Genomic DNA, 17,436 nt, shown 5'->3' on the forward strand with positions numbered 1-17,436 from the left:
AAGGCACTATTTGCACTTTCTCCACTGTTTCCAGTATGGAAAATCCGACCCCTTCCTTTTCATTCCTTGATCGTCTCTATTGACCTTCAATCACTGATTTGCTTCTCTTTGTGAGGGTCTTTCAGTCCCAGGAGGAACTTTTAATTCCTGTTTTTTACTGTCTTCTAACTTGGGGGAACACCGGATTCATATCCATGAAAAACATTAAGGCATCCAGAGAAGTTATATTTTCATATTAATATACAGAATATCCAACGAGAATACAAAATGCTAAAGCAAAATCAAGTGATTCACTGGGACATAATGTCTCTCAATTATTTAAAGTCCCATAGAAACTTGACTGGCATTTTGTATGCATTTTTGAAGAGAAATGGAAAGAGATGTGGAGTGTGTGTGTAACGTAGTAGCTATTGCAGGAGAGATTAGCTTGTTGTGTAATCCAGTCACAGAAAGATAATCGCAGACACCAGAGCTAAATTTCTTTGACTGAATTCATGTAAATCAGTTTTTTTTAAACTGTGTAGAAATTATATGAATAAGAAGTAATTTCATTCACTATGGTTGCTGTGTGGTGTAAATACACATATTCACTAATGTTAAGAAAAATTGTGCCTATTTTGTATGGTAGTGATGCACATAATTTACATACACTCATTGACTGAAGTGTTTCCCTGTGGGATCAGGTGCGTTCATAATCAGATGAAGGAAAAGCAAAGGAGGCATTTGTCTATTTTCCATTTCATGAATCGTAAAATCAGAGGTTTGGGCTACCTTTAGGTTCCCTTACGGTGTTTTTTGGGAACCGCTTTGGAATCAGCTATCTGCTAAGTTTGGAATTGCCACCACGAAAGTAAACACCGTAGTGACGAGCGGGTTGAGGAAAAGAATAAATAGTTGGTGGAAGGAACCACCGTACTCAGGGAGGGGACAGTGGGAACGGCCCCTGTCACAATCACTCAATCACTTATCCAAAGAATCAACATTCTCAGAGCAAAGAACTTGTGTTTCTAACTCCAGAGGTGCCTGGATCCACAACCAAAAATGCTTCCTCCCCGCTCTCCACAGCCCCTCCCATGCCAGACGCCGGCTCGGCACCCCCTCTTCGCTGTGCATTTCTGCTTCCCCCCAAAGCCCGAGTAGTAAAGGGAGGCTCCTCGCGGCCCCCGCGGGCTCCCAGGGACCCGCAAGTTGAAGCGCGAGGTTTCCAAGCGGGCTTCGGGGACGCGGGCCTCGGCGCTGCAGACTTTCTCAGGGCGCCTGGGTCGCGGCAGGCGCGGAGTCCCGCGCGCAGCAGCTGTTCCGCCGGCCCCGCCTCGGACCCCAGCCCTGCACCAAGCGCGACAGCGCCCGCGACCCAACTGCCCCGAGTGCCGGGCGCCTGGGGAGGGGCCGCCGCTGCCCCCTCCGCCCCGGGAACCAGCCGCCAAGCCAGCCGCGGGCCTGCTGCCCCCGGCGAATCCAGGAGGCCGAGCCGGAGCGGCTGGGGCCCAGCAGCTGTGGGCCCCGGGATCCGCGCGCAGGAGCGCCTGCCCGAGGGCGCAGCCGGCCCAAAGCCAGGCGACGGCCGGCCGGGCGGCTGGGAACGGCCGGTGGGCGGAGCACAGCGCCTCCCGAACGCCGCCGTCCTCGGCCCGGCCCCGCCTCCGTCCCTCCTCGTTCCGTCCGCTCGCCAGCCGCCGCCTCCGCCGGCGCCTGGAGGAGCCGGTCGAGTTCCGCGGGCGCCGGCTCGGGGTGCTGGGTAATGGCGCGAGCTTTAAGCGCTCACGGGGCCGGCGCTATGTGGCCGCAGCGCCACCCCGCCGCTCTGGGCCCAGCGAGCCCGCTTCCAGGCAGGACGGGTGCCGCGCGCCCAGCCCGGCCCCGAGCCAGGCCGCGGGCAGGCGGCCGGAGCTGTGGCAGGTGGATGCGGCTGGAAGATGCGCGCCTCGGGCCCGGGCAGCAGCGCCAGGCGGCTGGTGGCCGGCGGGTGCTGGTACTGGATCCGGTGGTGTTCATCACCCTCCTGCTCGGCTGGTCCTACTACGCCTACGCCATCCAGCTGTGCATCGGTGAGTGCGCCCCCCGCCGCGGCGCCCCCAGCTCAGCCCACCCCGACTGTCCCGGGACGCTCAGCCGCGCCTCCGCTCTCGCCCCCCGGATGCGCCCCTGGCGCCGCCAACCTGCCGCGTCCGGCCGGCTCCGCTGCCAAAAGGAGCCTCGGGCAGCTTCTTGCACGCGCACGCCCCTCGCCCTCCCCTCCGCCCCAACTCTCGGGTTACGGTGTCGCCTCCGCCCCGCACTCGTCGCCGAGCCTCCCGCCGCCTTCCGCTCACCGCCGCCGCCCCGGCCACACCCCCTAGAGGGGCGGACGGTGCCCGGGACCGCGGTGTAGAGGGGCGGCCGAGGCCGGCGAGGTGCGCCGGGGGCTGAAGGGCTCCGAGCTGGGCCCGGCCCCGAGCTGCGCCAGACCCGCGCGGGGGTGCTGGCCTGGGCGGCGGAGCTGGATCCCTTGCTGGTTGGCGTCAATCCACTCGTTAAAAATTTGTGACAGCGCTCGGGCGTTTTGCTGCTTTTGTGATTTGAGGATTGCCAGTTGGACACTTTTCTAGTTAAAAAGGATGTGGAGGAGGTGAGCTACTAGAAAGTATTTTTGAGGACATGTGCATCACACTAAACCATAATTTAGTTGTTTGAACAGTAGGGAGAGAAAAAAAGAGGTGATCGTCTAAGGTTTTTACATCCAGAGAGCCAAGTGGCTGCAGTCCAAGTTCTAGGTTCCTGAATTGGTGGGTAGGATACTTCTAATGCTGAAGATTAAATTTTTTTAAAAAGTTGATTATTATGCACAAGTAGGGAGTACAATGATGTCACTTAATGTAAGCTGGTTTCTACCTACAGAGGTTTTATGAAAACTGATCTGGGTTATCAGAAAAAGATGTTAAAACAGAGAATGACGTTTCTGCCAGTGACTTGTGAATGCTTTCTGTGTTTGGTGCTCCACCTAACCAAGTGTCTGTGTTTTTGCCCCACCAAGCGCTAGCTTTGGGTGGGACAAGGGAAAAGATTAAATAGTGGCCTATTACATTGAACCTTCACAACCTCAGCATTTTCAAAGCCTCAAGATTCAGACATAAAATCTTGTCTGAAGCTATCTGACCTCAAAATGCTGCTCCTTGTGAGAAAGTGTCATAATGATACATCAAAATAATCACTGATGTAAGTTTTAAGAGAACCGAGACTAACTTTTATTTTATATGGTTTTGATAGCTTTACAATTTGCTATTATTACTTTAAGGGATTTAGAAACAAGCTTAATAATCCAAAAAAACCTTGAGTCTGTTAGGAAAAGATGAGGCTGTACAGGCATCATCATGAGAATGCATTTAGGTATGTGGTTGTCAAGTCATCTAAAATATATAGGAAAGGACGTGTGGGAAATTTTGTATTAACTGTTAATATTAAAATAGCTTGCCGGATTGAGATGGACTGTATCTGTTACATAACTGTTGGGATCCTTGTTGTATTTCATACCTTCATCCTCTTAAAGACAGTGAACAGTATCATTATAACCTGCAAAGAAGGGACATCCTGGAAGGGCTTCATTATCAAAATAGCTTATTCTCCTGTATTATCACATTAAGCTAAGACGCTTATCTTGGCAGTGTCTCATGTCCATTTAGAGGAAGCATTTGAAGGGAGAGGGAGCTTTTCTGCCCGTTAGAAGGATGTCTGCTCCTAGCTGAGGTGCTACATGGCAGGCCTTACTATTATATTGGGTAGGCAGGTGATGGAGAAGGAACTAAATGGAAAAATTGCTATTATATATGAATCATGTGTTCATATGTACTTTCTGTGAATATAAAACAAATCTCGAGTATCCATAAAATCCACATCACTATTTTAGTAAGTGACGATTTGACTAAGAGGAAGAATGCCTTTTTTAAAACTGCCTAAGTGTCATGGCCTATTATTGATACCTTACCTATCACTTCTTGTCCCTGCCTGCCTGGCTCAATGCCTGTCTGCCTGGCCTGGCGCAATGCCTGCGACATTGAAAGCAACAGTAAGTGGTCTTGAATAAACAAATAAATGATTCAGAGGCAATATCTCTTAGGTTTTCAGAAAGTAGCTTTTATATGTTTATTCCTGTAGAAACAAAAAGTAACTGTTAAGAAAGATCCAGATTCTAGAGTCTAAGAAGGAAGAACAAGTTGAAGCTGAATTTGATTCTAGAGACCATGGCAGTTTATGAGTGGCAAGCTTTGCATAGCCTTGGTTGAGTAGGAAGTTGAAATTAACTGTACAGTTTCCTCATAGGCACTGGGAAAGATGGCGACTAGTGTGACTGACACACAAAACCAGCCTCCTTTCCTTTTCACAGACAAAGCAAATGGAAATACCAGCCCCACCCCACCCCCAGCATTAATCACATCTCGGACTGCCCTGCCTTTTGAAGATTGTTTTCCTCTTGGAAGTTGCCATTTACAAGCAGATTTTCCAAATTTCTTCCATAAAACATTGGCCAAGGTTGGGACCAGAGTGTGGGGGTCGGGTGCTGGGAACTGGATCAGGTAGCAAATGGAATAGAAGAAACAAGGTGGTTTACCCTGGTCCTCCTTCCACATCTGCTCTCAGCTAGGCATGACCCTGAATGTAAATTATTCTGTGCCCTTTGCTGAATGAACTGCAATTTAGGAGTAGTGCTTATCCTGGTATCCTTGGAAACTGGAGATAATGATTCTCATTACAGTTAGTTTCTATATTTAACAACGTGGATGTATGTGGCTCTCTAGGCACTTTTTCAGTTAGCATAATTTTTGCTTAGTGTTTGTATTTCATAAAATAACCTCTCTTTTGGAATATGTGTGTATGTAAAATATATGGGATGTACATATATTCTGTGAGAGTCAAGTATTTTTGGTTAAGTCAGCTTCCTGTTCTGCCAAAGAAAAGATCACAAAAGACAGTTATACTGCTAATCCTTTGGACCACGTTTATCTTGTTTGTTGATTAACAAGGCTCTTCTATTCGTACTCCTCCCCCTCCATCCTTTCCTTCCTTTACCACTCCTTTTCCTTCTCCCCTGTCCCTCCAGTCCCTCTCTCCACTGCTGGCTTCTTTTGTGTCCTTGCTCTCTTTAGATATGAGGTTGATTTCCATCAAGTAAGATAAACTCGAAGGTAACATTTGTAAGGGGAACTTTAGGATGCGCTATGGGAGGGAGTGAGGGTGGTCTGCAGCCTCAGGCATGCTCCCTTCCGTCAGCACACGACTTGGTTTGGGTATGTTTTAACAGGTCCCTTATGGCTGCCGCTGTGTTACCTTTACTTGTTGAAGAAGGTCACTGAAGTTTCCCCTTTTAAGTGCAAACATTTAAATTGTTTTAAGTATTTCAAACCATTTTCTTCATTTCAGATTTACTGAAAAGTGTCAGTAGTACACAAGAAACTTCCACATACCCTTGTGTAACCAGTTCAGTTCCCATTTTTCTAAAATATATTACTTTCCTGCTCCTTAGGCAGGTGCTATGGGACATTTATTATGATGTTGCACTCACATGGTTCTGAGTTTGCTTATGGTTTTAGTTACCTCATTTTAAACAATCATGAAGATTGAAAAGCTTAAAGGTCATCCAGGCTAATCCCTCCTGTATTTTTAAGTGAAAGAGTTAAACTAAATTCCACAGTTGCCACAAGTTCAATGTTCTTCCTCCAAGTTACCTAGCAGCGGTGTCAGCTATGACTTCAGGTGCTGTGATGCGGATATCCAGATGTCTCCTTTTCCCAACAAACCCCTCTCCAAATCTCTCAGCCAAATGAAGTTATTCAGCATCTCTTTTTAACTTTATTATTGTTTACAAAGAGTTGACAGAGCTCTGCAAATAAGCCAACAGTCTTTACACAATTTCAGAGTTTTAAAGGGCTTTGTAGTTTGGGGCTATATAGTAAATGTTTTTGGCTTTGCAAGCCATATGTTCTCTGTTCCAGTCACTCAGCTCTACTGTTGTAGAGAGCGGCCATAGAAGAGACTTTAACAAATGGGCGTGGCTTTTATTCAACAAAAATATTTGGCCAACCTTGGCCCTTGGGCAATAGTTTGCTGAGCTTTGGAGTACGTTGGAAGTTAGACCACTGGGATCTTGAGGTTTTACTCACAGTTTTGCTGTCTTTATTAATAAACATCCCTCAGCAATGATTGCAGCCTATTATGTTCCACGGTGATTATAATACCTAGGGATCAGTTTGAGAGATACGCAGCCATGTTTTCACAAACAAGCAAACAAACATCCCTGAGAACAAATTACATAAAGCCTCCCACTTGGATTCTGTGAAGTTAGGACCTGCCATTCATTCAAGGCCACTGCAGGCTCAAGGATAGAGTCTGCTGGGGCTCCCGTTTGTTTTCCACCGTGAAACGAATTTGAGCTACACAGAAGAAGATATGTATTCTTGTTATTGATTTAAACTGTCGCTTTATACTATTAATATCTTGATATTCCTGATACTTAAACTACTACTTTAAAAACTGTGTAGGACAATGAAGCATTTTTTACAAAAAAGGACAGGCAGTAGATCTTGGGAATACGGATGTTCTATTAGGTTGATGTAAAAGTAATCGCAGTTTTTGCCGTTACTTGGTTTTGCCAGCTGTTTTAAATATTAAAATAGTTTAAAGGGGAATATAAGGCACATCCATAGAAAACTGATGCATGCAAAACATTTAATGCCCAAATCACCTTAGAAGTGATTACTGGTTGGCCAGCACGGTGCCTTACACTTGTAATGTCAGCCCTTCGGGAGGCCGAGGTGGGAGGATCACTTGAGGTCAGGAGTTTGAGGACAGCCTGGCCAACGTAGTGAAACCCCATCTCTACCAAAAAATACAAATATTAGCCAGGTGTGGTGGTTCATGCCTGTAGTCCCAGCTGCCTGGGAAGCTGAGGCAGAAGAAATTGCTTGAACCCAGAAGGCAGAGGCTGCAGTGAGCCGTGGTCACACCACTGCGCTTCAGCCTGGGTGACAGAGCGAGACCGTCTCAAAAAAAAATTTTTTTTTAAAAAGAAATTATTACTTTTGGCGTGATGATTCAAAATATATTAGTTCTGTGACTTTTCTTGATATTGTTGAATATTTTCAAGATTTGAATTTATGTGAATAGGGTGATAAAAACTCAACATTTCTTCACATTAAAAATTCAAATGTATAAAATATGATATGTTCCAAACTCTTGATCTGTGCTGCCGTTTTAGTTTACTGTAAATGGTCAGGTCGGAAGGGGAGTAAGAGAAAAGACTCTGCTTAATGCTTTCTTGGCTCCATTCAGTGTGTCAGAGGCTTCCTTTTCTTTTGATGTACTGGACAATGCGACATTACTATTTGCTATTAAACCCTATTAGAGAGAAACATGTAAGGCAATTAGCACAGTCTTAGCGGGTACAGATACGCAATAAATGTTGAATGAATGAATCTCGTGGTTTCTACTTAGTCTTATTCAGTGGTATAATGCGAATAAGTGAGAGGACAGGATCTAGGGGTCAAACTTCAGTTTAAAGTGAGGCTTATTGTAGAAAAGTTTGCTTGCAGTTGCTGGCTAAGAATGTCATCCGTGCCGTTCAATGGGTGCTTGCAGGAATGTTTCCAGTAATTAAACAGAAGCTGACGGGATGGTTTCTTAAATCAAGATAATTAATTGTCTCTAGAGAAGGTGTGTTTCCATGAGGTTAGGAAGAAGGCAGCTTCTTAAGGGCTTGAGTAGGGTTCATTCAAAAGCATTTACTTGCCAGGCATTTCCCGCCACAGAAATAATTTAAAAGAGAACTTAATAGAGATCTTTTCCTAATAGCCAAGAAAAAAAAAAAAACAACCTCTGGGAAAAAACCCAAAACCAAAGCTTTCTAGCTGGCTTGGGCATGAGGAGAGAGGTTGCCACCTTTCCGGATGTTATTTCCACAGCAGAGCGGTCGGATAGCAGAAATGGAAAGCAAAACGTCTCACTCCTAGACATGTGAGTTGGCTGCCGGGCCAGTGGAAAAGGATAAACAATGAGGGAGGTATAAAGAGCTTTTGGGGAACACCTAAGTAGAAATGAATTTTAAGTCAAGTTATAGATCTTACCACATATATTTAGTGGTTGATGTAGTCTCAGAGTAAGATTATAAGCAGCAGTGTTTGCCTCTGCTATGAAGTAGGAGGTTGTTTTAGCTCCCTCACTTCTTATCCAATGCTCGGGCCACTTTTACTCTGCTCTCGGCCCAGGGCCTGTGACCTGGCAGGTGAAAATGGGCATGAATGCAACTCTCTGAATCCACGGCGAGCCTGGAGAGCTTAGCTTAGAAATGGACAGAAACCAAGGGTGGGTGGGTGAAGTGGAGCTGACGTTACACCTGAGGAACGGCCTTTGGAAAGAGCTGCTTCCCTGGCAGGGTCACCACAGAGCACTGGAACCACCCCTGCTCCCCCAACCTAGTAACAGCGGGTCCAGTATTCCAGCATGGACAGTGTCCAGCTGGCAGGGCTGAGGTCGTTGCGCCCACATCTCGGGCTGCATGGTCCAGCGAGCTCAGGTGTTTGATCTTTATTCGTTACTGTGGTGAGAAGTGTGCTAGCCGGGGAAAAACGACAAATGTATCCCAGAGATGAGTATATATGGGGGTGAGGGGTTCTCCATGAGATGCGTGTATATGGGGCGAGGGGTTCTCCCTGAGATGGTCCTCATTGATTTTCTTGTTTCATTTGTTTTTATTTTTTATCTTGATGGAGAATTTGTGATTTTCCTTCTCGGAAAAATAGAACCATACTTACATTTTGTAATTTATACTGCTGATTTATACCGCTGTGTTTTGACAGATGTATCGCATCACCCAGCCTTCTCTTCTCCAGGAAGCGATGGATTCATGGGCCTCCTGAGACTCCAGCACTGTTCATGATGAGTGTAGAAATTCTATCTTGTCTAACTTGCGGAATGACAGATTAGAATATGGCATAGATTCTTAATGCTGTCTGTTGGGAAAACAATATTCCAAAGATCATTAGAAAGACAGTTTTAATGTTGTGTGGAATTCTGTTATTACATATTGCCATTTAGAAATACTACAGAGAATTTATAATGAAAGCATAAAATAATTGAATGAGGTTTTTGATAGTCCATTAGAAAATTGTTGAAAAATTTTTCCTGATTCCTTTAAGGGAATTTTATTATAATTGTCTTGATTGTTGTTTCCATCAAATGCCAAGAGTGAAAAGGGTGAAATTATCAAGGCGGGGGGTAGGAGGAGGGGGCGCTGGGGAGGAGGTAGATGCTCTGATTTCTTAAGAAGAATAGGATAGCTGTAAAGAAACCAGACATGATTGCTTGAGAATTTTCCTTTCCAAATGATAATATCACACTTTATATCATTTATGTAGCATTTTTCCTAATTTGACGTTTTGTCTGGCTATGACTGTTAAATTCAGTTATAAATATTAGTTGCCTGAAGTGTTATAAAATCCATTTTTGTTTGAGAGATACTCGTAAGTGAAAATATATGCTGCATTTGTCATCTTAGCACTTGACTCTAAAGTGCATCCTTAATGGTAGCTCATTCGAGGTATGTTATTGATTGGATTACATTTTAAAGATGCAAATGAATAAGTGCTTTTATAGTTGGCTGGGTTTTATTTCTTTGCCAGTACTTCTTCCTGGTATCCTGAAGTTTCTCCTCACGTGAAGTGTACAATTAAACATTCCTGCCATATTTAAATTAATTAGACCTTTTATTCACTAGCATTGCCGGCCCAGAGGAACAGAAGGGTGCAGAGGAGTTCATCAGCAAAATGTACACCAAACAATAATTTAAAAAACTTTAATTCTTTTAAAACCAAGCATTCAGATAATAAAATAGCTTCAAGGTAGTTGTCTATCTCCATGATCATGTTACAAAAGATATAATCCTTATAAAAATAAGGTCATATAGTGTCAAGAATTTTATGTGATTATAATTCAGAGAAATTTGAGAAACCAGAATGGCTTTGTCATGATTTACCTATTTTCTTATGTACAGATAACATTAAATTCTGTCTCTGTATTTATTGTATTATGTGAATGGATTTTCATCATATCTGAAGGGTATGTATGGAGTAGGGTGACTTAAAATTCAGACTGAACTGTATTCCTCATCCCTTTGGATCCCATGAGTCCTCTCAAAGAGGTAGTAGCTGAATTGAAGTATGGCTTTTCACTAGATTTGTAGGGATGTGAGGAATGGTGTGATTTGGAATTGTGTTTGTAATGTACATAGCATGTTGGAAGTATTTTAGTGGGAAAGATTGTCCACTCCAGAACAGCTGAGCTGGAGCTGTAATGAGAGACACCTGAGGCCAATTGCAGAGCATGAAAAAGATTTCAATTATGAGTCTCAAACTGAAAGTCATAAGCTTGCTCCAAATTCCAGGGGCTAATTTGTGATCAAGTTACTACTAAATGGGCAACTCCATGTGACCTGTTTTAGGAAGAAAGACAGTCAGGGATTTATGTACTTAACTATGACTAGTGATTAGCCAGGGCATCTCCAGAGAGGTCAGTAAATGGGAAAAGATATAGGGCAGGGACCAGTTTGACTTAATCAAGTTCTTAATTATAACATATTTTAATAAAATGCAACTTATTCCAGAACTAGTACCTACTGAAAAATATGCAGAACAAAGAATTGTATGCCAGTCAAAGGAGGGAGGAGGGTAGTGATTCACCGTAGCCTCCCATAAACTTGCCCTTTAACAAATCCAAGAACTGAATGCATTTTAACCGTACATAATTCACTGGACACCCTATTAATTTATTCATTCAAAAAATATCTACTGACAGATGTTGGAGCTTACATTTCTTATTAGGGGACAGAAAACGAATAAAAAACGTAAATACATTAGATAATTTGTTAGAGGATCATCAGTGGCATGATACAAAGCAAAAAGGGCAAGAAGGACTGAGAATGCCAGAGGAAGATTTCGATTTTAAATGCAGTGGCCAGAGAAGGAGAAGGACTCATGAAATTTAAGCAGAGAACTGAAGGAGCTGAAAGATTTAACCATGCGGGTATTGCGGAGAAAGGTATCTCAGGCCAAGGGACTTTGATTTACAACACAGAGGCAGGGGTCAGCCCAGCATGTTTGAGGAAGAGCAAGGAGGTCATTTTGGCTGAATTGTAGTGAGCAAGGGAAAGGGAAGTAGGTGATAGGTCAGAGATGTGGGGAGAAAGCAGAGATCATGGAGGGCCTCAGGTCAGAGGCCACTGTGAGGACTTTGGGTTTACTTGGAGTGACGTGAGAATCCACTGCAGGGTGTTGAGTACAGAGGTGATGTGCTGTGACTTAGATTTGAAAAGATCTTTCTGGCCGCTGTGGACCTAGGCTACTGCATCAATCCAGATGAGCGATGATCGTGTCAAACCATGGCATGGGCATTGGAAATGGTGAGAGGTGATCAGATTCTGGACGTATGTTTACAGTAGCGACAGCAGAAGTTACAGACAGATTTGAGTTGTGTAAGAAAGAAAGGAGTCAAAAATGATTCCATTGTTTTTGACCCAAAAAACCGAAAGGGTGATAGGCAGAAGGCATCAGTTAGGTGGTGTGGAGGGTTGCATTAGATCTGGAATGAATGTGCTGTCGTGAGATAGAGATGCTGAGTGAGCGGTTGCACACATGAAGTTGGTGTTTGGGAGAGAGGTATAGAATGTGGGAATAAATTCGGGAGTCTTCGGCATATAAGTGGATTTAAAGACTTGGCACTGGGTACATTTGTTCTACCACATGTGAGAATGTAAATGAGCAGAGAAATGGACCAAAGATGACCAACACTGAGAGTTCAGGAGATGAGTGGGAATCAGCAAAGAAGACTGAGAAGGAGCGCCCAGTGAAGGAAAGGAAAACTGAGAGAGTGTGGTGTCCTGAAGCCTGGGGAGGAAAGGGTATCAAGGAGGAGGGAGGAGTCAACATTGCCACATGTACTGGCCCATCAAGTGGGGGAGGACTGAGAATTTAACAGTGTGCACATTGAACCCTTGTTTGAACTTATTACTGACTCCGATGACTTTCAGTGTAACTTACAAGGTTACCGAAAAGAATCTCGTATACCAGTGTACGAGTTGCTGGGATATCTGAATTAATTCAATCCAAATTTAAAAGGCAAGCTTAACTTTTCTTATTATCTGAAAATAATTTACAGAAAATTTCATGAGCGGTAACCATGTCTGGTTTATGCACCCTTATAGCCCTGGTGCCTAACACAAATATTAACACATAGTAACATTTGGGACATATGTTTCTTCAATGAATCAAAGGATGAGTGCCAGCTCAACTTGTTCAGTTTGAGCTGAGCAGGGTGGACATCTCAAGCAACAAAGAATGTTGAATCCTGTATGAGAGGATTATCTATTTTGGCTTTTTACTGTTAGATCATCCAGATGGGTATAAACAAGCTGGTAATATTTTTATGGTTTCACATATAACAATAAAAAACCCTTTTTTCTTTCTGGACATTAAAATGTTATCCGTAATGAGAATTTAGACGATAAAATTAATTGTAGAACTCACTTGGAATTTTAAAAGATAAATTATCTTTGTAAGTGTAATAGAGTAGGTAATATCCTCATATATCTATAGTAAAAAAAAAATAAGAACAATTTAGAATGTAAAATTTTTGTCCCAGTATACTTATAAAATAATCACCAAAAAAAGTGAAATGCGTTTGCAGGAAACACTCCAACAGCACTTTCTAGAGATAACTGTAGTCCATTTTAGTAGTTTTCAGACAATTAACCCCCACCCGCCCTTAATGTGCTAAATTGTTACCCTTTTAGATTTAAAAGACCTTCTAACATATGTTTCAATTGTCTTTTTCCTTGTCTCAGCTTTCTTAGAGTATACAGAATATAATTTATCTCTGATTTAAGGCAGTATATCCAAGATAGATACACATATCAAGCTACTATCCAAAACCCTTGGAGTCTGAGGATTTTACATTCTCTTTCATCTATTTCCTATTGACTGCAAAAGGTCAAGGAAGACTGGAATTTTGGCTGGGCATTCTTTTGAATCTCAAGCACTGAGAATCTGGGGAGACTCATGAATGAGCCACTTAGCATGCGGAAATGCCTAGCTAGGCATACACAGCTCAGCTAACCTTTGTTTTTCTCTGCTTATCACTTCTGTTATTTTTTTGAGCTATTAAACAACAATGAAAACTTTTCAGCATGGAAATGACCAGAGGTGAGAAAACTTTAGATAATGTTGATTTTTAACTTAATTTGTGGTTTGAGAATAAGCTCTAGAGCAGATGACTTTTTTATTTTTTATTGTGGTAAAATATCGATAACATAAAAATTTTCCATTTTAACCATTTTTAAGTATACAGGTTAGTGTCATTAAGTACAGTCAAAATGCTGTGCGATCATCACTACTGTCCATTTTCCAACTTTGTCATCTTCCCAAACTGCATTGCTGTGCGGTTAACACTAACTCTCATTCTTCCCTCCCTGGCCCCTGGCAGCCACCGTTCTACTTTCTGCCTCCATGAGTCCGACTGTTCCAGGTCGCTCCTATGAGTGGAATCATACAATATTTATCCTTTTGCGTCTAGTTTATTGCATTTATATAATATCTTCAGAGTAACATATGTGAGAATTTCATTTTTTCAAAGGCTGAATAACATTTCATGGTATGTGTATATCAGATGTTGTTTATCCATTAATGGTGGTTTGAGTTGTGTCTACCTTTTTGGCTATTGTGAATAATGCTGCTCTGAACAGTATATAGAAATACCTGTTGGAGTCCCTGCTTTAAATTCTTTTGTAGATACCTAAGAGTGGAATTGGTCAGTCATGTGGTAATTCTGTGTTTAATTTTTTGGGAACACCATACTGTTTTTCTGGAGCAGGTGATTTTTGATGGAAGTGTCATTCCAGAGAAACCTGTGTATGCCCTTGTAAACATGTCCAAATTTGAAGGTCTCTAGAGGTATCCATGAGATGTATCAATGTCACTGCAGCAGGTTTTTGGTTTGTTTTGATTTTTTGTTTTTTTGTTTTTACCATCTTGCCATTTCGTGGTTCACCAGAAAAGCTGATGGGCAGGGGATCGTGAAGAATCCTGTGTTGCCCATATGGTGGCCTTCATTATGCGTAGTGTGTTCCTTATGAGAGTGCTGGTCGTCAGGCATGCCCAGGGCAGAAAACTCGAGAGCGTGTGGCTTACTGTACAAAGGCAGGAATTCAACAATGTTTTTGAGTAGCCAGAGAGTCCAGAGCATATAAATGACAGATGGAAATTTAATCTTGAAAGAACATATTAGCAAGTGGAAATGGTACGCAAACTGGTAAACAGGAGCGAGTGAGGAGGAGGGGGAAATATGACATGAATGCATCGTGAATGTATGGTGTTAATCATGAACTAGATTCTGATCCACAGCACGGGGACTGAACATGGTTTATAAATGAAGAGCAAGGTTTTTGTTTTGCCCAAAGACCCAGAGTAAGTGAAATGATTTTAGTGAGAGAAAGCATAAATCCATATGTAAAATTAGGGGAGAGAGACAGGCAGGAAACCCGAGATGCTACTTACACATTGAGCAGAGGAAGGGACTCATTCCAAATATTGATGACTGGATTCTTCAATTCCTTGCATAATTTTTTTAGAACTTCTCACTTACGTTAGCGAATACATCTCGTATGTAAGCAGGTGGTACTTGTATAATATTACACTATTACAATATGTTGTGTCTTTAAGCAGTAGTCCTGGAAATCTTTCAACTGTGGGTGGCCAGATAATGACAATGTCAAATTTATTTTGGCTGTGACTGAATATACATACTGTTTCAGCAATTGCTGTCAGAGAGATTGGGCTCGTGCTGTAGGTGAATGCAATGTTGAGCGAGAGTATGATTTGCTGCAAATAAGAAGAGAAAGGCATTTTATAATTCCAGCTGGGATCAAAGAAAAGTTGTGTATGTTTACTTTATGAATGTATGACAGTGAAGTTACAGAACAAAATGGTGCTTCTCAATGACCCGATCCTGAAGGGTGAGCTAGTGAATAGCTGGATACTCTTGAATGTTTTAATGGATATTGTGACCTAGTGCTATTGTCCAGCAGTTACTGCTGGTGCTAGTGTTGGTTTAAATCTTTGGATTCATCTCTTCAGGTGTGCCACTGGAAATTTTATTCCAATGAGCTCATAAAGACAAAGGTTGGAATTACATCCTTACATAGTTTCTTTCTCTGGAGAGTTGTAAAGTACTCATAAGTGTCAAATAGTTTTATGAACCTAGAAATAATTGGCTTAATTTTTAAATGTGTTAAATGTGCTTGTACTCTGGTCGTATAGTACTCAACATATAGCTCCTAACCCTGCGAGATGGTTTTAGAACGTTGCCTATTTCCTTGGAGATGCAGAAAAGACGCATTGGTTTTTCTGCTTGATAAATCAAATAGCTAACATTTGATCATGAAAATAAAGAACTCTCAACATTGTCCTCTATGATAATTCTGAGTATACCAGATAATAAGAAACTGATCTAAGGACATTAAAAAATACTCTATAAAAACTGTTTCTACTTGATTGTATGTATTTTTTAAATGATGAAATAACCAATATACATGTGGGACTTTTTGCATACTACCAATAAATAAATATATCCACACATATATAAGAAAGCTGACTGTTACATTGGGCAAAATGATCATTGAGGCACTTCCAATTCTCAAATTTTGATTCTGATTAATAAGGGGAGTATTTCAGGACGTAAATCTCTAGTTGCCGTTTCCCTTGATCACAGACAACCGTTATGTGGAAAGCAGGCAGATCTTTGTTGAGGGTGTTGATCCACCATAGACTTACAAGGTTCTAAGGAGTCAGTCATGGCCTGGCTGGTCTTTCCTCAAGAAGGGCATCTGGAATTGGAAAGGAAGGGGCTGGGAGATGAAAAGATTCAGTGATTGTAGGAACTTGGAGTTGAGTTGTAGCCATGTGTGGAAAAGGAAGGATCCATACAACTGTATCTGAACAGGAGAAGTAAAACTTACACCTGCTCTCAGATCTGCACAGCTTGCTGGCACTGGGAGCCTCTTCTATTTTAATCTGAGACAGGGATTATAGGATTCCATTGAGTAAGCTTTGAAATGAGGACACTAAGATCAGGGGACCAGCCCTGAGATCAGATTTCCGTGTTTATCTACATTGCTTAGTGCAGTCAGTGATTCCGAAATTGTCCTTCCCTTTGCCAAGATGAAAGTGGCAGTGAGTTTTTCAGGGCCATCGTTATGAGGTGATGTCTTTATTCCTTTTTCAGAACCGATAGATTGAAAGACCCACATATTCCTAATGATTTAAATACAAACTTTCAGTAAATGTGTACCCAGCCTTCAATTAGATAAGTTAGATTTTACACCATCTGTTTCTGTCGGGTGGAGCTGCTTAGCTATTTAGAGCAATGATTTGGTCATCAAATTGCTATAGAAATGATGTCGAATGCCACCACTTGTGACAACATGGATGAACCTGGAAGACTTTGGGCTAAATGAGAAAAAGCCAGTCACAGAAGGACAGATACTGCATTATTCTGCTTGTATGAGGTATCTAAAATAGTCAACTAAAAGAAACGGACCGTTTGGTGGTTGCCAGGGGCTGGAGGGAGAAGGAGATGGGGGTGGGCTGCGGTTCAGTAGGTATAAAGTTTCAGTTATGTTAGTTGAGTAAGTTCTAGAGATCTGCTCTACATCCTTGTGCCTATACTCAACAATACGGTATTATGCACTTACAGTTATTTAAGAGAGTAGATCTCAAGTCTTCTCAATGCAGTAAATTATAATAATAAAGAAATGATGTTGCTGATTGGGTGGGGAGAGAAACACAACATGGAGACTTTCATAAATGTAAGGATTAAGAGTTACCATCCTGGACAGATCCATATTCTGTCTCCCTTAATGTCAGTGTCTACATGTGAGGTATGTGTTTTAGGAGTGTGCCTGTGTAGTACAAACTGGAGTAATTATCATTCCTCCTCTCTTCTGCTGAGGATGGAGGTCAGGAAGCCCCTATTCCATCTCTTAACTCTTTCTAGTATCATCATTTTACTGTTCCTCTAGGAACCCAGAGCCCTGTTCCTCCCCAAATTCTTGGAAGTGGGATGGTTAGGCGAGTCCATATTCAGGTACTATCCTGAAATATGGCCAAATATTTGAATTTTTTGTATCCAAAGTTTGTAAAATTATATGTTTGCAGAGGTTTTAAGTTGGTTGGTGGAGCAAGGGTGACAAGAAGAGGACGTTTTAAACCCTACTTTCTAGAGTGACCCAGATCAGAAGTAGCAGGGAGTGGCAAGAGTATCAAACACAGACCAAGAAATGGGAGCAAGCAAGGAAGGGAACGGCTGCCCAGGACAAAGCAGCCCAGTGGCTGGGAGGCATCCGATGTCACAGATCCTGGGAGG

General features: G+C 42.5%; 1 protein-coding gene across 1 annotated transcript in view; it reads left to right on the plus strand.

Annotated features, from left to right (window-relative positions):
- Positions 1-1,891: 1,891 nt before the first annotated feature.
- Positions 1,892-17,436, plus strand: part of ZDHHC2 (zDHHC palmitoyltransferase 2) — a 71,343-nt gene continuing 55,798 nt past the window's right edge. Inside the window, 1 exon segment of the mRNA XM_017867202.1 lies at positions 1,892-2,048. Within this exon segment, the coding sequence (XP_017722691.1) occupies positions 1,904-2,048 (145 nt within the window). The 5' untranslated portion in view covers positions 1,892-1,903.

Source organism: Rhinopithecus bieti, unplaced genomic scaffold (assembly GCF_001698545.2).
Source record: "Rhinopithecus bieti isolate Rb0 unplaced genomic scaffold, ASM169854v2 scaffold_2888, whole genome shotgun sequence".
NCBI classification, from domain to species: Eukaryota; Metazoa; Chordata; class Mammalia; order Primates; family Cercopithecidae; genus Rhinopithecus; species Rhinopithecus bieti.